Below are 22574 nucleotides of genomic sequence, written 5' to 3'. Positions count from 1 at the left end.
AAACACAAGTAGAATTGACAGGACAAAATTTCTTGCCAGATACATTCCCATTTTATGGTGGAATAGGGTTGACCAATAGTGGAGACATTTGTTTAGAATTTTATAGAGTTTATAAATATATTATGCATAGAGTTGAGGTAATCAGAATATTTGGCTTATACTTGTTATAGTTTATTCATTTGTATCAGTCCTATGTAACTGAGTGATAGAACAGACAGTGTCATATGTCTCTCCTATTTCTGCTTTCTAAAGAATGACTGAGATTGCAGTTTTCATTTTAATATACAGGTGTTTTTATTTTCTCACCATTTATTAAAATTCATGATTATTTACAGAAGAATTGCTAAACTCAAATATAGTATGGTTTCAAGATTGTTGCTACTTAGTGTAGTAACATTTTATCAGTGGTCTCTTTATTTTGATGTAAAGCACTTTTTTCCTTTGGACTTGTATGATTCTTTCAGAAAATTCTATTTCTTTGCTGCTGTTTTGACATTCTTGCTAATCTGACCTCCCTGTTTTCTTGTAGTTTACTGCTGTATTTTCTGTTTCCTCTCAATGCTTTCCTTTCCACCTTCTGACTTGCCTAGGGTCTAGTAGAGGAGATAACGTCAATTTTGTTTAGTAAAGAAAGCATTGTTGCTAGTATGAAAACTACCTTCACGTCAGCCGCCACATGGACAGCAGAGAGCGCTGTTGTGAAAGATATGCCTTCTGACACACGTTCTCTCTCTCAAGTCTCACATCTGCCTAAGGTGCTTTTTTCCTTTTTTTTCCCCCCATATACGCAAATGAAAAAACTGATGTTTCCCATTTCACACAGATTGTCCTGTTGTTGTTATGCAAAATAATTGTTTGCACTGTTTCATGAAATGTGCAACTAGAAAATAGGAACCAAATTAATTTGACAGGAACAGAGCCAGAATATTTGGCTGTCATGATTATTGGCAAAATAAAATTTAAAAAAGCATAGTGGATAAGTGAGCATATTTCCTGGAGCTGACATTGAGCTTAATATTTATACTCCCATGTTTTTATCTAAAATAATTATTAAAGAAAACTTAGCTCTAATTAGCTAGACAATTTCAGATATGATTACAAGACTCTAATCTTAACCTTTCTAGTTCTATAAAGCATTCATAAATGGGGTAAATTTTTATAGAGAGATGTAAAGAAGTTGATAGTTTGATATGTTCACAGTAACCTCATTTATACTGCTTGTTCTGTTTATGGTTTGCTCACCGAGTTTATGTATGGACGAGAGATAGACCAATGGTGGCATTTGGAGATGATGATCATGAATTTGTATGTAAAAATGCCCATAATTCTGTCTGGGTTACTAGTGACTCCAGCAAAGTGAAAGTGGCAAGCAGGTATAATGCACCAACTGAAAATAGTACATTAAAGATTGGAGGGTGGCCAATGTAACATTTTTTTAAAAAGGGGTTCCAAGGGCGATCCAGGAAACGGGTAAGCCTGATGTCAGTGCTGGGGAAAATGGTTGAACCTATTCTACTGAACATATAGTTTAATGAGACAAAGCCAACATGGATTTAGCTGAGGGAAGGCTTGCCTCGCCACTCTGCTACATTTTTTTGAAGGTGAGAATAACAAGCCGATACTGTAAGGCAAGCTCAGCCGAGTGCACAGTTTAACCTGCAATTGGCTACGCGTTTTCGACGTGCGTCTTTACCCCTTATAATGAAAAGGGTTTAGCGGGTTGAAAACGCGTGGCCAAACACCCCCTCCAAAAAACTAATAGCACTCATCACATGCAAATGCATGTTGATGAGGCTATTAGTTAGTCCCAAAGATACTGAAAGTAAAACGTGTAGCCAAGCCGCACATTTTACGCTCAGAAATTAACTCCTACCCATGGGAAAGCATTAATTTCTGAGCAACCCATTAAAGTGTACAGAAAAGCAGAAACTTAAATTAAAAAAAAAAAAAAATCTACCCGCCAGTCAGCGGTTAGCAAAACGGACACTCAGTTTACCAGTGTCCATTTTCCTAATCCGTGGCTGTCAGCGGGTTCGAAAACCAATGCCAGTAAAATAGAGCGTTGGTTGTCAGACCCGCTGACAGCCACCTCTACCACTAATAAAGGAGGTGCAAGGGACGCACTATTGTCCCTAGTACCTCCTTATTAGCACACCACCTCATTTAAATACAGAATCGTGTGCCCAGAAGAGGTGCCTGGATGCGCGTCGGGAGAGCAGGCGCTCACCTGCTCTCCCGCATTTTTTTTACTATATCAGCCTGTAAATGTGAATAAAGGTGAACCAGTTGATATAGTTTATCTGGATTTTCAGAAGGCATTTGACAAAGTAACTCATGAGAGGGACTTGAGAAAATTAAAATGTTATGGGATAGGAGGCAATTTTTGATTGATTGTGGATTGAGAACTAGCTAAAAGATAGAAAACAGGGCTAAATGATCAGAGAAAGGAGAATAGTGGAGTGTCCCAGGGATTTGTACTGGGACAACTGCTTTTTTAACATATGTATAAATTACCTAGAGATGGGAATAAGTGGAATGATCAGAGTATCCAAATAGTAAATGACATTTAATTTGGACAAGTGCAAAGTGATGCACGTAGGAAAGAGGAACCCAAATTAAGGCTGCACAATTCAAAGTTCCACGTGGGGAGTCACTATCAAGGAAAAATATCTAGGCGTTGTCATGGATATGTTGACATCCTTTGCTCAGTGTGCAGCAGTGGCCAGGAAAACAAATAGAATGCTAGGAATTATAAAGAAAGTAATGGGGAATAAAACAAAATATCATAATACCTATATATCACTCCATGGTGCAATCACACCTTGAATATTGTGTGCAATTCTGGTTACTGCATATCAAAAAAGATACAGCAAAATTAGAAAAGGTACAAAGAAGAATGACCAAAATGATGAATGGAATGATTCCCCTATGAGAAAAAACTAAAAAGGTTAGGGCTCTTTAGCTTGAAGAAGAGATGGCTGAGGGGGAGATATGATAACGGTCTATAAAATGAATGGAGTGGAACAGGTAAATGCAAATCAGTTGTTTACTCTTTCAAAAAGTACAAAGAATAGGGGTCACACAATGAAGTTACTAAGTAATACAGTTAAGACAAATAGGAGAAAATAATATTTTTATTCAATGCATAATTAAACTCTGGAATTTGTTGCCGGAGGATGTGGTCAAAGCTGTTTAGTATAGCTGGGTTTTAGATAAGTTCCTGGAAGAAAAGTCCATAAATCATTATTAAGGTGGATTTAGGGAAATCCACTGCTAACCCTGGGATAAGCAGCATGGAATCTATTTAACCTTTTGGGATCCTACTGTTGGAAACAGAATGTTGGATGGTCCTTTGGTCTGACCCATTATGGCATATCTTATGCTCTTATGAATCACGAGTCTTGTGTTTTTGGGCTTCCTTCTCCAGTTTAGCTGCAAGAGAGGCCTACTAGGATAGAAACAATGGTTTAAATTCTTTATACACACAAAAACAGAGCTTATCTTGATTTCCACTTATAAGAACTAACATCCAAAAAGGAAATACCAACTCAGTTATTGTTAAACCATAGGTACCACTCACCAAATTTTTGTCAAATACTAGAAAACAATTGTTTGAAAAAATATTAAAATATTCAATTTTTTTGAAAAAATATTAAAATATTCATTTTTTTAAAAAAAAAATATTAAAATACTCAATATTTTTCAAAAAATTGTTTTCTAGTATTTGACAAAAATTTGGTGAGTGGTACCTATGGTTTAACAATAACTGAGTTGGTATTTCCTTTTTGGATGTTAAATTCTTTATATCCTGTTTTGTTGAAGTGTGTGGTTGAGCAGCACAGGACCACTTCAAGAATGTTGATATTAATGAATTACAAATATGTTCTTTTCTATGCTAATTTTATCAACCACTATGAAACGTTAAAACAACCTGTCCGACAGTCCTGTGAGATAATTTAATAGGAGTTCTGGACTTTTTCTAGATGGAGGAGTTAGGCAGGATTCCCCTGAGAATTCTCACCTATTGATTTGTCAGTGTCTGATAAACTGCTCAAGGGGTTTTGTTCTCACCTTCTCCAACTATCACATCTTCTAAATTAATAGGGCATCTTATCTTTAACTTGTAAAGTCCCAATCCTCTCTTAGGTATTAGCTTGATATAGATTTTCCAACTACAGTTCAGAGCCTTCTTTTCCAAGAAAGAGACTCGGACATGGTTGTATTATTATTTTTTTTTTAATTACTATAGGCTTAGAATCTGTAAGCACCAACCTAAGGACAAACTGAGTTTAGGCCCTTAGACTTTTTTAGACTGTGTTGGTAAATGGTCATGAAATCCATGCTAGTCTACTGACCTGATAACTCACAACTGCAAGACGTGCCATTTAGACTTCATTTGCTGAAATTTTATTTAAACAGTTGCACAAATGTGTAATCACTTATTCTTGTCTTCAGTTGACAAATAATGAATTTCTTACATGGTATATATGATTCTGAATGATGCATTTTGATTTAAATTTAATTGATACACATGATACTTTGTATAAAACTGTCATTTACTGATATTGTGGGTCAAACTTTTGTTTGCAGGAGGTGGTATAGGACACATTCTACTGTGTGTGTCTAAACAAAATACCCGTAAGCTTATGGATATCTGAAAACAAAAATAGCTGGTGACAGAAAAGTATATATTCTTATTAGATAAAATAAAAAATTCATAAATCAATTAGAACTTGATTTTCAAAGAGGGCACAGTGTCCGATTTAACATACCTTAATTGCTTTATTTGGGCACCTGTAGTCAGCTGTTTAAAATCAGCTTAAAATCTATGAATATAGGCACCTAAATAAAGCTCCTAATTAAGGTGCCTAAACTTAGAAGATGTATGGACTCAACTACATTTAGACACCTTAGGCACCCAGCACTGGAAATCAGCTTCTAGCACCTAACTTTAGTTCCCCACCTTTAGCCCTGCTACTTTTAAGGCACCTAAATTTAGGTGCTTTGTGATTTAAGATGCCTTAATATAGGAGTTCAGAGACAACTAGTTCTTAAATTAAAAATCTAAGTGCTCAATTTTTAAAGTTAGGTGCCTAGATCTTTTCAATATCAGTCATAGTTAATTTTCACACGCAAACTAGCTCCTATAACATAGATGTATCTCGTTCAGTGTTTCCCAAACCATTCCTGGAGGCTTACTTAACCAGTTGGGTTTTCAGGATATACATAATGAATATGTATGAAAGAGATTTGCAAACCAAAGGTTTCCATTGCATGCAGATCTATCTCCTGTGTGTTCATTGTGGCAATCCTGAAAATCTGACTGGATAGATATGCCTCCAGGAAAGGGTTCGGAAACACTGAGCTAGTTAACCATCTGAAATTGTAAGAGTGAATCTAGGGAAGATTTTTCATCTTATAATTTTATCAAGCCACAAATTTACAGAGTCAGTTTCTATATGTTAACTTAATTAATTTTGCTGTAAAATACCTTATTACAGTGATAGGCTTAATAGAATATTCACATTGATTCAAGATATGTTTGCGATGGAGAAGGTACAGAGAAGGGCAACCAAAATGATAAAGGGGACGGAACATCTCCCCTATGAGGAAAGGCTGAAGAGGTTAGGGCTGTTCAGCTTGGAGAAGAGATGGCTGAGGGGGATATGATAGAGGTCTTTAAAATCATGAGAGGTCTTGAACGAGTAGATGTGAATCGGTTATTTACACTTTCGGATAACAGAAGGACTAGGGGTCTCTCCATGAAGTTAGGAAGTAATACATTTAAGACTAATTGGAGAACATTTTTTTCATTCAACGCACAATTAAGCTCTGGAATTTGTTGCCAGAGGATGTGGTTAGTGCAGTTAGTGTAGCGGGTTCAAAAAAGGTTTGAATAAGTTCTTGGTGAAGTCCATTAACTGCTATTAATCAAGTTGACTTAGGGAATAGCCACTGCCATTAATTGCATCAGTAACATGGGATCTTCTTGGTATATGGGTACTTGCCAGGTTCTTGTGGCCTGGTTTGGCCTCTGTTGGAAACATGATGCTGGGCTTGATGGCAAGTTCTTATGTTGATGCCTTGCATTGTAGTTTGAAAATAAATCACCGATTTCCTTAAAAAGCTCAGTTTTTATGAATTTGATTTTTAAAAGTACCTAAATCAATGTATATCTTTTAATAAGTCTCTTCAGGGCAGGGCATCTATAATCTAAACCCAGTTTAGACTAATGACTCAACCCTTAACCCTGAGCTCCTCTAGATTAGCATTAGCTGCCACTAAATGCCATCTCTATTGAGGTTGAAACATTTTAATGTTTATGAAAATATTCTAAGTATATTAACTTTCACATATGAGCAGTGATGATGATAGCAGGATCACATGACTTTCATTCCTGTGACAGATATTTCCAGAACTTCCTAGGAAAGCCTTATGCCTGATCCCCAGCAGCTGACATTAAACTGCTTACTACCAGTATCACTCAGAGCGAAAGAGATGGTATACCTTTCCCTACTCCAGCGATAAGAATTAGTCAAATGTTGTAATTCAATGCCAAGAAGATTCAATGCCAAGAAGTGCAAAGTCATGCATATGGGGAGTGGAAATCCGAATGAACTGTATTCGATGGGGGGGGGGGGGGGGGGAAGGCTGATGTGCACGGAGCAGGAGAGAGACCTTGGGGTGATGGTGTCTAATGATATGAAGTCTGCAAAACAATGCGACAAGGCGATAGCAAAAGCCAGAAGAATGCTGGGATGCATAGAGAGAGGAATATCGAGTAAGAAAAGGGAAGTGATTTTCTCACAGGACAAGCAGGATGGTAGTCCTCACAAATGGGTGACATCGAGGATGGAGCCCTGTACGGAAAACTTTTCTGTCAAAGTTTCAACAAGCTTTGACTGACACTGGCACACTGGGTGCACTGAGCATGCCCAGCCTGCAATTATCCCTGTGAGCCACAGGTGTCTCCCTCAGTCTTCTTTTTTCCGCTCTGCAGTCAGCATAGCGGTTGGAGCTCTGTGAGGATTTTTTTTTAACTAATTACCTCATGGAAACACTTAACTTTTCACTTCAAAAAACACTTTTCCCTGCACAGGTCTCCCTCCGCGTACGTTTTTACGACGCTCGGTGAGTACTAATTCTTATTTTTCGGTCGGTTTCTGTCACTATCTTAAGGCTGTTAACTGACTGAAGCCTTCCCCCATTTTTCAGTTAGCTTTAAACAGCTTGCGAGTATCTCTGTGACACTCTGCTTGCTTATGCTAGTGGGGTAGGGATTTTTTCCTTAACTTTAGGACCTCTGTAGCTTCAAGTCCTTCGTTCCCTGGTACCCTCACGCAGTCGATACCCTATCGCTACACCGGGACCCTCCTAAACCGCCCTGGGCTTTTATATGTCATCAGCGCCCCTCCCCCCACGGTGCCCTGATGCCTTTATCCATGTTTTTTGCTTTTCAGTGCTACCAGGCTTTTTCCTCCTACGCACTGTTTTTTTCCTTGGGCTTCCTCGGTGCCGTCCCTACCCGGATGCATGCCATTGACGCACACGCTGTTAGTCACTGCCATGCATACTCGGGTCGCCGCCACCGCTGCCCGAGACACTTTTTAACGATCCCAGGGTCACTTCATCGATGCCACCCCCCCCTTTTGGGGATGCCATCGATGCCCCATCCTCCCCACCGATGTCCAGCCCTTTTCCATCGGTGGGCATCGGTGCCACATCGATTCGTCGGTGGGCATCGATGCCGGATGGTCCCCATCGGTGGACATCGGTGCCGGATGGCTTGTCCGTCGATGGCATTGGTGCCGGATGGCCGTCCGTCGATGGCATCGGTGCCAGGTCCTTTTGCATCGATGGACACCGATGCCCAGGTGTTTCATCCATGGGCATCTATGTTAGAATGCATCCATCGAGGGCAGTCGATGCCAGGCTGCTCCCATCGGTGAAATTCGATGCCCAGGTGGGTCCCATCGGTGGGTATCCATGCCGGCTCGATTCCGTGGATGGGCGTTGATGCCAATGCCAGCCTTATGGCTGGCATCGATGCCCATGCCAATTCCAGGACTGGCGTTGATGCCGGGATGGAATTCATCGACTGGGAGATCCATGCCATCAATTCCATACGTGTCCATATCGATGCCACCGACACACGTGTCTGGGGCACCGATGCCATGTACACTTGGAAATCTGAGTCTGTCCAAATCGATACCGTCAACGTCTGTGGCCCTATAGTTGATGCCCGTGGCCATGCCACAAACGGCATAAATGCCCGCCTCCATGCATCGATGCCCTCGACACCTCCGTTTTCCTTCGGTGTCCTTGACGCCCTATTGATTCGACTTCGACTCAGTCGATGCCGGTATCTTTTTCAATAACGGCAATGTTTTTCGATTATTCCATTCCACATCGTTTCAAAGATACCTATGCCACTGCTGTCAGTGCCCGTCACTGTCATCATTCTCCTGGCCAGTCATCGACGATTTTTCATACCCATTTTGATGATATCCTCGAAGCCCCTTAGGTTGCCTTCAATATCGTCAATACCGACATAGCACCGCCACATAATACCCTCGCCTCCTCACATTGCTCCATGCTTTGGGTTCTTTTTTAAGCCCCGTATTAGCTTAAGACACTCCATTGTGTCAGGAGCAGAGCAGGCGTGCTGACAGTTCGTCATCGATCGCCTTCCAGGACGACGAGGGCTTCCATCTCGGCGCTGGGGAAAGACCGGGCCGAGCACCGTGGCACCCATCATCGCCGACATCGTGATCGTCCGCCGCTGACGCCATCCAGCACATCGGTGCCATCCTTCTCCAGGCTGGACAACGCTCGGGCAGAGCGACATCACCACTGCCATCAGCACTGTTCCTACAGTTTTGGCAGTCCTTGGTGATCCAGAACTTCCGGATCCAGGTCCGACAGCTTCTGCATTGGCGTCACGACACATCGAGCCGCTGGGACGAGGGAAGGGAACATGAGTTCCGTTAGGGCTCCTCTGTTCCTGGCGTGCCCCACCGTCAAGTGGTGTGGGACTATGGCCATCTGTTACACTTAGCAGTCTAAACGCCACTCACGCCTGGCCTGTCTCCTCTGTACCTGTGCCACCATACCGGGTTTCTGAGCGAGATGGACGTTTACGTCCCCGGCCTTACCCTCGAGGACTCCGGAGACCGTCGGAGTCAACAATCTTCACCGGCTCGTCTTGCGGCGATCCACGTCGGATGGTAAGTACCCGCTTCGGCGGCATTCCCATAAAGTTGTGTTCTCCCATTCGGACCGTGGTTCGAAAAGTTCTGGGTCATGTGCCTTTTAGAACTGTATTAGTGTCACATATCGCTATGTTAGCTATGTTAGCCACAATATCAGGAGAACCCCTCTATCTTCTTGGGATTGCAGCAGGGCTTCTTCTCTTGTCAGTAACAAGTCCCTGTGCCGACCAATGCTCTGACTCTTGGTTCCCTCCCAACCAAGGTCCAGCTGCATTGGCTGATCTGCTAAACATGAGATTCAGCAACCATTGCCCCATGTACAAGTCCACCTTGAGGCCTGGCCACAGGTCTCAGTGTCTCCTTGTACAGCATACAGAAATGCGGGTACCACTTACCGCTCACACACCTGCAGGAGCCTACATGATATCCTCCATTGGGACACCTCCTGGTCTCCCATCTGGTCAGATATCAGAGCGGCCACCCCACCTTGTACCAAAGTCCCGGTACACTCCCCCAGGCGCTACGAAGTGCAGAGGGGAGAAGGGAGGGGGGTTGGGGAGTTTTAATTGCACTATTCTTTCTTTTAACAGAAAATAGTTACTCTCCGCACATCCTGGACCTAAGAAAATCCAACTTTCTTTAGACGTCACAGGTACAATGGTATCTTTGGTTACCATCACTCCATACTGCAGTAAGTACATTATTTTAATGTTTCTATGTGCTTTATGGTGAGTCAACATTACAACCCCAAGCTCTGCCGCTGGCACCAGCTTCGGTAAGTGAACTGTCTCTTGCATCACTGTTGGTGAATGCTGTTTTCTCTGCGGAGTGTAACATCATTCACTTTCCTTGCATAGACTACTGCTAACCACTTTCAGTACATGCAAGGAGCTCTCACTTTTTTCAGGACTCACTATACATTTACTAACTGGGATTACTGTCACTGCCATAAATCCCTTCTGTAACACTTCTGGACACCACAGTCTTAAGACCCTCTTGTCCAGCATGCGCACAGACATTCTGATACATTGTTATATGTCCCTGCGCATATTTTCCATAACCTCAGCCTTTCAACTTTTCATGGTTGGGCTATGGGGTTTCTTCCCACTATGCATTTTTCTCATAATTCAAAACTGCTATGGGTTATATTCAGTGACATTCTATACTCAATGGACCTAAGTGGTTTCATTGCTTTCGTCCCTGATTCTTATCCCAGTTCGAACTAGGACCTAGTCTCCTTCGACTCATGCTCGCAATTCCTTAGGGTTATAAAGTTTCTCCTGAAAGCTGTCAACCCATTATGCATCTATTGCACTCCAGCATAGTTTCTCATAAACTTCCTGGACGTTGCACCCATGAGTTATGCCCTTATGCCTTCCAATACTGCTTTTGCAACAATTCTTTGTGCATACAGACAGACAGCATAGGGACAATGTGCTTTCCAACTCATAAGCACGCATTACCTCTTAGCTGCTCTGCTAGACAGCTGTGCAGCTCTACCCTTGGCCCTTGTTCACTTCATGCGTCCTTGGGCCACATATCTAAGAGATTTAATGAACGCTCTATCAGACCTTCTCCACGTAGGTTCTATCCTCTCGAATGGTCTCAATTACATGTGTACAGGGCAAATCTTTTAACGCTGAGTTTAACTAAACTTTCCTCGGCGTCTGCATCATTCCATACGATGCACAGGTTCTGCTCCCTGCACATGTTTCCTATGCGTTCCCTTAGATGCCTTTTCTTCCATCAAAGGCCTCTTCAATATATCTCTTCTGCTGCCTCTCGTAGCCAGCATTCTTCTAATGTTGAACTGGGATGGGGTTCAGTATTCTTTTCCCCACTCCCTGACTGAGATCAGTATGCTTTCCCATACTTCTCAATCCATCATATCAGTAACCTTTTATTCTCTCACCAGTCAGTCCCAAATCATAGACTTACTGATGTTCTTAGGTTCTGGTAGCGTCACAAAACCTTCTAAACATAAATCTTGCCGTTTAATATGGCAGGCTTTACCTCCTGACGCTAAAAAAAAAAAAAAAAGAGGTATTACCCCTTTTACTTTTCCACCATTTTTTCTTACTCCCTCGGATTCTGTTCTCCAGACATCCTCCACATAGATACACCTTTCTCTTAGGAGGTGTATCGTTTTGGGAGTTGGGTTCCCGTTTTCGGTAATCCTCTCTGAGTCGGCTTACCATGGATTATCCACTGATCAAGCCTCCTCTATTTCTCTAATCACGGAATGAACATATATATTCTCCTTATAAGTCTCATACATTCTACGTTTGAGCCTTTCCATTCCTCTCTTCCACAGTTTGGCAAGGGAACTTCTTTCCCTCTTAATGTCATTCCTGCCAGCAGGGTCCGTGAGTTATGCACTCTTTCCATACTCACCTGACTCCGTTCCTCTGCCACTGAGTAGTTCTACGCATTCAACTTTCTATCCTTTTCAGGTAGATGTTGTATCTCCTTTCCTCAGGAAATACTCTATTAATTTTTCCTAACCTCTCTCTCTCGCCCTAGGGAGAGACTGGGTTTTCCACATTCCTGGACAGTAATGCTGCGCTTACATTCTATCTACATTGCACTGCATTCCATGTGAATTCCACTTGACTCTTTCCTTCATGCAAGGGTCAAGCTGCTACTTCCAGTGGCCACACAGACCTAATCCTTCTGATTAAGTGGTCTATATTTCCTTTCCTACCAACAAGCAGACATTTCACTACAACACTGTGGGTATCCACATACTGTTGTGTCCGTCTTAGCCTTAACAGCTTCCCTTTGGTTACTGCTGCTTGTACTTTTTTATCAGGTTGCAGCCTGGAGTCCTCTCCATACCTTCGCAGCCTATTATTGCTTACATTTGACTAGCCGGCATGCTCCATGTTTGGCCAGTCCGACTACTCTTACCTTTTTCAATTCACTACCCAACATCCTTCCACGAACCCATTATGGTGTTGCGGATGCCCTCCGTTCCCATTTCCACCTCAGTCGTTACGCCTTTGCGCATCTGCGGTGTATCTGGTGCATTCCCGGGCATCCTCAGCTCGGTACTCACCCATTTGTGAGGACTACCATCCTGCTTGTCCTGTGAGAAAGCAAATGTTGCTTACCTGATGTAACAGGTGTTCTCACAGGACAGCAGGATGTTAGTCCTCACGAAACCCGCCCGCCACCCCGCGGAGTTGGGTCTGTATACTTTTATTTTAGTTTCGCTTGCGCTTTTTAGCTATAAGACGAGACTGAGGGAGACACCTGTGGCTCACAGGGATAATTGCAGGCTGGGCATGCTCAGTGCACCCAGTGTGCCAGTGTCAGTCAAAGCTTGTTGAAACTTTGACAGAAAAGTTTTCCGTACAGGGCTCCATCCTCGATGTCACCCATTTGTGAGGACTAACATCCTGCTGTCCTGTGAGAACACCTGTTACATCAGGTAAGCAACATTTGCTATCCCCTTGTACAGGTCCTTGGTGAGGCCTCACCTGGAGTACTGTGTTCAATTCTGGAGACCGTATCTACAAAGAGACAAGGACAAGTTGGAAGCTGTACAGAGAAGGGCGACCAGGAAGGTGGAGGGTCTTCATCGGTTGACGTACGAGGAGAGACTGAAGAATCTAAATATGTACACCCTGGAGGAAAGGAGGAGCAGGGGTGATATGATTCAGACTTTCAGATACTTGAAAAACTTTAACGATCCAAAGACAACGACAAACCTTTTCCGACAGAAAAAAATCAGCAGAACCAGAGGTCACGAGCTGAGGCTCCAAGGAGGAAGACTAAGAACCAATGTCAGGAAGTATTTCTTCACGGAGAGAGTGGTGGATGCCTGGAATGCCCTTCTGGAGGAAGTGGTGAAGTCCAAAACTGTGAAGCACTTCAAAGGGGCGTGGGATAAACATTGTGGATCCATCAGGTCCAGAGGACACGTATAAAATAGCAGGCAGCAAAACACTGCACGGAGCGGCAGTAGCCACAGAGACATTCATGGAGCGGGATGCCAGTGGCCAGTGGTAGGTGTTCCACCTTCATGGAGCAGAAGGATGGAGGGCTGTCATCTTCCAATTAAATTTTAAAAAAAACAGGGATGGGATCCATCAGGTCTAGAGGACGCATATAAAAAACAGGTAGTAAAACACTGCACGGAGCGGCAGTAGCCACAGATGCATTCACGGAGCGGGATGCCAGTGGCCAGTGGTAGGTGTCCACCTTCACGGAGCAGAAGGATGAAGGGCAGCCATCTCCCAATTAAAAAAAAAAAGAAAAAAAACAGGGATGGGTTCATGGGCTATAGGTATTACCAATTATTAGGTTTTTCAATATTTGATGATAGTTAATGTGACTTTCAAGGCATACTTCACTTTCAATGCATATCCAGCATAGCTCCCTGCTTCAACGAAAGGGGAGAAGAAAAACTAATACTTCACACATATCCAGCATTGCCCTCTGCTTCATGGCAGAGAGCTATGCTGCCGCTTACCCAACTAATCAAACTTAATATTTCACTTGGAAGCAGCTCCATCACTGCTCTCTACATTAATAGTGGGGGTGAAAGGGAATTAGAACATAAGGTTACTAAGAGCCAAGAGAAACAGATAAGTATGAGAAAAAATAAGTGTGAGGCTTGCTGGCCAGACTGGATGGACCGACTGGTCTTCTTCTGCCGTCATTTCTATGTTTCTATGTTTCAGATAGAGGATCTTGCCAGGAGGTTCTTGTGAGAGATTGAGCACAATTCTAGATGCTATTAATTGCTGCCATTGGTGAATGATGTAGTACACACACGCTGAATCTGAGCAATCCTTGTTTTCTAAAAGAAGCCAGATTCTGTCTGTGTGGAGAGCCTGTTATTAAGCTTTTCTAATTATACAAATAGGGTAATCTCTGGCCAATAGACGTATGCTCAGTTTTGAGAGTTAGGTCAACAAATCTTGTAGGTCTGAGCAAATGCATCTTATGCATATAATTGACCTACCGGTAAATTATATTTTAAATGGTATGGATGAAAACTGGAAAAGTGTAATAAACTGTTCCTTTCTATGGCTTTTCTATACAGATTGGTTTTAAAATGACATTTTGAAATAAAATGTCCAGAAATACAGTACTATTTGTATTATAGTGCTTTGTAAATTGTAAGTTCATGCCCAGTGAATTAAGCCATACTAAAAACATCTGTAAATGTTCTGTAGTTGAGGACCAAATACAAAATGTGTTGTCTATATATCGTAACCATAGGATTATGTGGCTAAGAAATTCTGAAGCATATATAAAAACGTACCTCAAATTCAGAGATGTATGTTTGCTGTACTGGGGGCCGTAATGGCTACTCTGTGTTGTTGGAAGAGTATTCATCCAGAAAACAAAATAGCTATGTCTCAAGACTAATTCTGCCATTCCCAACACATTCTGATGGGATCTGATGAGGCCTTTGGTGGTGTTCCAAAATCTGCTCAATTATTGTTAGTGCTTCACGTTGTAGGGTGTTGGTATACAAGGAGTTAATGTCTGTCACCATAATTACATCTTGAGTTTAAATTTAAATTCTAGAGACGATTAAGCATGTGATTGAGAAAGTGGCACTTCAGGTAGCAAAAAACAAATTGACAAAAATAGGTAAAGGTTAAAGCACAGAATCAATAGATGCAACAAATAGGTCTTCCAGGAGGACTCATTGTAATGAACTTTAATGGTTCTCTATCGCTGCATGCTGTCATCTGCTGCTGAAACAGATAAGTGCTTTATTAACTTTGTTTTATAACAAAAAACTAAAAATAGACTTTGCTCTGACCAAGTGATTATTTATAAAGCAAATTGAAGACTATTAAGGCCGATAGTGACTAGTTTTAATTGTCATAAAATATTTTTGAAGCTTATAATTATCCATAATATATCTGGCTTGGTAGTGTGTCCTTCAGTGCTCGCGCGTGTTCCGCAGCCCGCCGATAGATGGCGCTATAATGTATTGGGCTTGGTAGTGTGGCCGCCTTGGAGGCTCAAACATGCCACAGGTACGAAGGACAGCGGCACACGCTCCATTTGCGGCGAGGATGAAGGCCCGGCGCACTGTTCACGGCAAAAAGGGAAGGCCCCCATGTGCCATGATCGGTGCGCCCGTGCCTTCATCTTCGCCACGAATGGAGCATGTGCCGTGGGACATGCTCCGTTCACAGCATGCCGGGGTCTCCGCTGCTATTTTCTGCTCAAGGCCAAAATGGAAGGCCCTCATGTGCCGCGAACGGCGTGCAGGACCTTTATATTCGCCGCTAACGGTGCGGGTCCCACGGCATGTTGGTGAGAGAGAATGTATGTGTGAGAGAGGGGGGTGACAGAGAGCATGGTTGGTGAGAGGGGGTGGGGAGGGTGTGAAAGCATGGGAGGTAGGAGAGGGTGAGTGGGGGGATGCTTGACTGTGGGTTTCAGAGAGAGGGAGCCTATATGAGGGGAGGGGGATACCTGTGAGAGAGAATGTGCGTGTGAGAGAGGAGAGAGGGTGTGGGGGAGTGCGAGACACAGCTTGGTAGGTAAGAGGGGAGTGCGCAGGAAAGGCTCACCACCCGGGCGTAGAATGGGTACAGTTGCTACTTAGATATACTTCTTTTCTTTTTAGTTGTATTATGTTTCTCCATTTCCTGTGACCTTTTAGCAATGTACTACATCCATAAGCATGGTGGAACGGGATCGGCAAAGTTATTTCAGGAAGCAATCAAAATATGGCTCTAGGTGACAGAAAAACTCATTCACCTTGGAGGCATACATCTTCCCAGAAAGTGAAACATGTTAGAAGATGCTTTGTCACTTCCTTGCACCTCAGGAATGCTCCCATCACCAGACTCTTCAGAGTATTTTCTATTAATGGGAGAACACTTCAGGTGGATCTTTTTGCTGCTTCTTTCAATAACAAGCATCCGCTGTACTGCCATAAAGGCCAGGCCAGAATATCAATAGCATTGGATGCTTTTGCAATTCCATGGTCCAAAAACCTGTGCCTGAAGCCGATTTTGCCTTTTCCACTCTTGATGCTGTTCACCAAGTGGATAACTTTCAAACCATTGTGCACAGCAGCATATACACATGTATGTGGCCACTCATAGTTTTAATGTAGTATTTTATAACATGTGCATATCACATGTGCATATTATAAAATTTGCATTTTTATGCCAATACACAAATAGAATGAAGTGAAATCATGTATTTTAATGTATTGAGTGTGCATGCTTTACCCACCTATTTTAAAAATATACACGCACATATATATTTTATATGTGAAAGTAAAGTAATACTTGTGTAAGTCCCGATTTACTTGCGAAAGTGGGCCAATTTTAAAGCATTCGAATGTCGAGGAAATTAACCAGTTTACCAATTGGCCCACCGGTTTGCCCAGTCCTTTCCCAGGTCATCTTTCCTGGTTCTTCAGCGTGAATTTCCCCCAGACTCCCATCCAGTTAGTTCTACACAATAAACGTTTAATAATCACTCATGCCAGATAATTAGGTGTAAAAATACATAAATTGGAAAATACATGTCTTTTAAAATAGCAACTTCCATGCGTAACTGTTGGCCCCACCCTGGAACACCCCTAGTCTGCCCCTTTTTTTTGACACGCGTATATATATGCGTGAAAATTAAATGTGTGTATTTTTGACATCTATAAAATAGACTACATAAGTAGAGGCTTACTTACACATGTGTGCACTAATTTTTACAAAAGAATGTTTTTTGAAAGTTAACCTTAAAGATACATTATACAAAGCACTTTACCAGATTCCAGACTTGCTGGTGGAAGGAGTTGACCCTGCGTCCAAGTACAATATCAGTAGCCTGCACCTAGGAGGATGTATAAGAAAATGGCCCATTACCTAAGGGCCTTTCCCTTGGTACACCCATTAGTGTGACAACATGCAACATTGGATATTGGGATTAGAGGATTTATTTGCTGGTAAGATTGCATTTAGGGGAATTTTATTGGCTAAATAAGCTAGAGTTTGTATTGTTAAGCCATCTTTGCTGTGTCGACTTCCTGACAGGCTGACCAATACCCAGCACGGCTTTCCTCTCTTCAGTCACCCGAACACTCCCGGTCCTCTCCTTCCTCGACATGGGGGGGGTGGGGCAGGGTGATACCTTCTTCGTTAGGTCTCTCTTCTTTTTTTTGTTTGTCCTTTATGCATATTCATCAGCTATTATAAGAAAGTTCAGGCATAGTCCTGCAACAGGCGGATGGTGTAGACTCTGCATTTCAGGTCAGTTTCCTTCCCCTTTCTCCATCGGGGGGGGGAGGAGTCACAGCTTCTGCCACCTGACAACTCTGGACTGTCTTGTCACATCAGCAATTTTCTTTCTTTCAAATGCTTCCCCTTTGTCCATGGGGGAGAGGGGGGACTGCCCCTCTCTGATGGACAGGCTCTTATGGATTAAGTTGTTTTTCTCTTCGCTGCTCTGGTTGTCCAGGGGCTGCTTATTTTTTTTTTTATTTAGAAAGGTGTTTATAGTCGTCAAAGTGATCCTGATAAGCTTGTTAGCATTTTTAGGCTGGGCAAAGTTCTCTTGTTTCTTTCTGCTGAGACAGTGTTTCTTGGCTGGAAAATACATGTCCGTATCCATCTTTTACGACTTTCAGGCGGAGATTCATATTTTGTGCCTCCAATGGTAAAACATCGGGTATCTCCCTACACTCCTTGGTTACATGAACTATTGTAATAGTTTGTTTATAAGGCTACCTAAAAATTGTAATTCATGTGCAGCAGCTTATACAACATGCTGCACCAGACTTATTACTGGACTGGCATAAAATGATCATATCACACCTACTCTGTTTAATTTGCTCTGGTTTCCCATACAGATTCATGAGCAGTTTAAGTTGTTGATTATTCATAAAATGTTGTATTCTGATCTATTTGATCCTCTTGGAAAGAAAATGCAGTTAGACAGGCCTGTTCATGCACTAAGGTCCTCCATTTCAAGAGTACAGACTGCAACAAACATATTCAAGGGCAATTTCTTATATAGGCCCAGTGCTGTGGCATGCTCTTCTTGAAGAATTGAGGAGCAAGACATAAATGCTTCAGGAAAAGGCTGTATATTTTAGTGCTGTCTAAGATGATTTGTAATATCCATATGGGTGTTTAATTATAATTTTGTGATTTCAGTGTATTTGTTCTAATATTTTAAGGGAATGTTGATGAGGCTATTAGCTATTCCCACAATGCAAAAACAAAAAACAAAAGTTTTTTACTTGCCAAAATTAATGCCTGCCCCAAGCAAACGTTAATTTTGGAGGATCCCAAAAAGTTCACAGAAAAGCAGAAAATACTGTACTTTTCTGTACTTCCTCCGACAATATCATTGCAATATTAAGTCGGAGGAGCTAAAAAAAAATTAGAATGTCCCGAAAAAAAAATTAAGAAAAAAAAAAAGGGTCCATTTTCCTAACCTGTGGCTGTGACAGGTTAAGAAAAGGGACGCTCTAAAATTGAGCGTCCATTTTCCTAACCGGCTGATAGCCACCTGTCCCGGGTGCCCACTGCCGAGGAGGCGCTAGGAGCACACAATTTCCTCTAGTGCCTCCTTTTTACGGCAGGGCCCAATTTTAAATATTAAATCAAGCACCCAGGAGAGGTGGATCAGCGTGTATTAAGGGAGCAGGCGCGCAGTCATGAGCACCTGTTTAACATGCGCCAATATTACATCAGCCTGATTGTGTGGTACACACACTAAAAATGAGTTTCAAAAGGCCCAACTTATTTGTGTTTGTTTTAAATTTGTAGCCCGCACCGTATGACATTCGAGGCTGGTAGCAATAAAACACACACAAACAATAATAAAGACTAAAAGTAAAACAAAACTCTGCTAAATTCTAGTTGCTGTGTTTCAGTGCAAGATATGCTTTAACACAGCTGGGGTCTAAAGGGCAAATGCCACGCTATGAAGAGAGGGTGTGTGTGTTGGATACAGTGGTAAGGGGCAGTATTGAGGTGATTGGCTGCAGCTGTTAGGGAGAAAGCGGTTATGAATAAATGTGTTTTGATGGCTTCCTTGAACACCCTTGTATCAGTTAGAGTCTACAAATATTGTGGGGGAGATTTCCAGTGGGTTGCTCCGGTAAGGGAGAATGTTCTTTCTCACGTGCACGACAATCTTGCTGCATGGAGCTACGGAATCTTCAGTATAGATTGGGGAGGCTGAGTGAAGAATTCTTGTAGGGACATAGATTTTGAGAATACTTCTAATCAAAGGTGATGTGATATGATACAGTAGGTTATGATCTATCAGTGCAATTGGATATGGTACTCAGTTGGAATCTAGTGTAGATCTTATAATATAGGAATAATATGTTCGTGTTTGTGTGTGTGTCAATAGTCTTGTGGCAGTGTCTTGAAGCAGCTGTAGGGGCTTGATGGTGGTATATGGAAAGATCACTGTTGTGTTCAGCAACTGCCATAATGGGCCAACAAGCACTGTTGTAGCAAGAAAATAGGAATAGAAATGGAGTTAACAGCCAAGACAAAAAGTGATATCCCACTATCTACAACCACACAAGAAGACCATAGCGTCACTTAAAAAAAACTTCACACATCGCTATACACAAGGACTCATTCGCTTCCATAGATACCATTCAAGGATCACTACCATATATGCACTTATACTTACAACTCTGCCTTAATACTTGTGTAGCACATTAGGACCCTGGAAAGTTAGCTATCCCTTCCATCACCTGAAGTTCTGTGATGATGGCTTGTGATTTAGTTTGCATGATTCAATAAATTATTATATTTAATAGTACTAGCTAGTCCTATATATAGTCCTATATATAGTCAATATAATCTGGCTTACCAGAATACCAATGTCTGTATTTTAATATCCCAAAGCCCTGGGAATTCATTTTCCTTGGGATGTGCAGTGTGTGTTTGAGCAGATGGGTAGAGTTGTCAATGGACCCTATGTCAGCTAAGGCTGATTCAATCCTTGTTTTGTTCCATTACTTGCATGGATTTGTAGTTCTAATTTTCTTACAGGCCAATACAGAACAGTGCGCTCAGCCGAGTGCACCGATAGCCCCCGTTTGGCCGCGCGTTTGTGCCGTTTTATTATTACCCCTTGTACAGTAAGGAGTAATAGCGAGTGGAAAACGCACGGCCAAACCCCCCCCCCCCCCCCCCGAAACTAATAGCGCTCATCACATACAAATGCATGTTGATGAGCCTATTAGTTAGTCACCCGCAATACAGAAAGCACTGGGCAAGTGTACAAAAAAGCGAAAAAACTGCTTTTCTGTACACCCTCCGACTTAATATCATAGCAATATTAAGTCGGAGGCCCCAAAAATAAAAAATCTGCCTGTGGCCCGCGGGTTGGAAAAAGGACACTCAATTTTGCCGGCATCCGTGTTCCGAACCAGTGTCTTTCCGCGGGTTCGACAACTGACGCCGGTAAAATTAAGCATCTGCTGTCAGACCTGCTGACAGCTGCTGCATCCGCCAATAAGGAGGCGCTAGGGACGCACTAGTGTCCCTAGCGCCTCCTTATTAGCATGAGCCCTTATTTAAATACAGAATCGAGCGCCCAGGAGAGATGCCTGGGCGCGCTTTGGGAGAGCGGGCGCTTGCCTCGGAGCACCGGCTCTCCTGCGCAGTTTACTGTATGGGTCTGTTAGGGAGATCAGTACTTCCAGTTCATGCATGCAATGGGGCAAAATCAGGACTGGATCAACCTTGAATCAACCTTGAATCAGTTGGAAAGCCTACAAATTAGTGATCTAAGAATGAACAGGCATATATATATATAATGTGTGTGTGTGTGTAGAAACTGTATGGTAAATGTGATTGACTGAATGAATATGCGTGAAAGAGAGGGTGAATAAAGCTGTGAATAAAAGTAAACTAGGCCCATAATAAAATAAGAGAGATTGCATGCATGTGTTATAACTTAATGTAGGCATTATAATAGGCCAAAGTGAATTTTAAGGCAAGTGCTAAAAACCATGACAGGAAAGCATCACTGGCCTTTGCATGGGATATTTTGCCAAGTGTTTAAACATGTCAAGGGATTATCTGATAGTGAAAATCAAATTTTAAAATAGTCTGTAAAGTTGCCTCCTCAGGAAGTAATAACAGCTGTGTGAGCAGTCTGGCTTTTTATCATACCAGCATTTAAGAAGAAGCAAATAGTCTGAGGGCTGTTGTATGAAAATAACAGGAGTATACTCTAGTAGATATTTATTTTTATATTTTGACTGGTGGTTTAAAAAAAAAAAGACATTTATTTTCACTTTGTAGGCATGTCTGAGAGTAGAGATGAGGACAATAACAGACCATCTAGGTTGGCTTTGCCTCATGCATACTCTGAATAACATTATAATATCCCTAGTAAATATCGTTTAAACTTTTGTATATCATCTCATTTTAGGGCAGTTGCTGTTTAAGTTTTGGTTTAGCCTCTGGAGGTGAATTTTTAAAATAAAAAAGATTTCAGGTGAATCAAGTACTAGAGGCATATTCTAGATATTTTTTTTTTTTTAATATGAAAATTTTGTGCAATTAAAGTAAACTAAGCTGCAATAGTTTTTCATTGCAGTTAGAATTTGACAAATATTTGTTCTAACATCATAATGCTTGTTTTCTTAAGAAAAAATGGAGAGTGAAAGTATCTACTGTCAGAGGATACTTTGAGTAGCCATCCAGTTTTCTAAGAAAAATGCAATACTTTTGAGACAAAATACACTGTAAACTTTATACGGCTGATTTATATTGATTTTATGTTTAACATGTTCATTGTAATGGACAAATTTTGATAATGCAGTTAATATCTTTAATTAGAAAGTGATGAAACCCTAAAGATGGTTGTCAGTATAAACTCTCTAGTACATATTTATTTTTTTGTTTTGACTGGTGGTTAAAAAAAAAAAAGGGCATTTATTTTCACTTTAGACTTAACACCAGATTTTTAGATGTGCTAATCTGTTTGTGCTCTCTTTGTGAATTACTGTGCGTCATTCATTATCTGTATGCCTGGACCTTTGCACTCTTGAGTGATTGTTTTATTGAATGATTCATTTTGTGAAGGCTGATGCTGTCTCGTTATGTCCAGCTAACTGTATTGACTGTGTGTCCTTTGGTTACTTTTTGTTTCACAGAAACTTGTTCCCAGAGCAGAAGGGCCCAACACTGGATCCAATGCTGCTATTAAGGTGCTCCTGTTTTCCCATAAGTAACTCCATCAGTCATTTCTGGTCACCTTCCCATTCTTTTTTTTTTTTTCTCTTCTCAGTTGTTCACCACCACATTCCTTGTGGTCTCAGATATGAGCCAACCTTAGTTGATTTTTGTTTCATTATTTTTGTTTATTTATTCATGTACTTTTTTTTTTTCC

General features: G+C 41.8%; 1 protein-coding gene across 13 annotated transcripts in view; it reads left to right on the top strand.

Annotated features, from left to right (window-relative positions):
* Positions 1-22574, top strand: part of EPB41L2 (erythrocyte membrane protein band 4.1 like 2) — a 647115-nt gene that overhangs the window by 533750 nt on the left and 90791 nt on the right. For 9 of the 13 annotated variants that reach the window (XM_029594566.1, XM_029594573.1, XM_029594572.1 and 6 more), the window contains one exon: positions 22339-22392. The exons of the other annotated variants lie outside the window; for them this stretch is intronic. In XM_029594566.1, the coding sequence (XP_029450426.1) occupies positions 22339-22392 (54 nt within the window). The remainder of the gene's footprint in view (positions 1-22338; positions 22393-22574) is intronic. 13 annotated transcript variants of the gene reach the window in all.

The sequence above is a fragment of the Rhinatrema bivittatum genome, chromosome 3 (assembly GCF_901001135.1).
Source record: "Rhinatrema bivittatum chromosome 3, aRhiBiv1.1, whole genome shotgun sequence".
Taxonomy (NCBI): Eukaryota; Metazoa; Chordata; class Amphibia; order Gymnophiona; family Rhinatrematidae; genus Rhinatrema; species Rhinatrema bivittatum.
The sequence above is the reverse complement of the archived record's forward strand: the minus strand, read 5'-3'. Positions and strand labels throughout refer to the sequence as shown.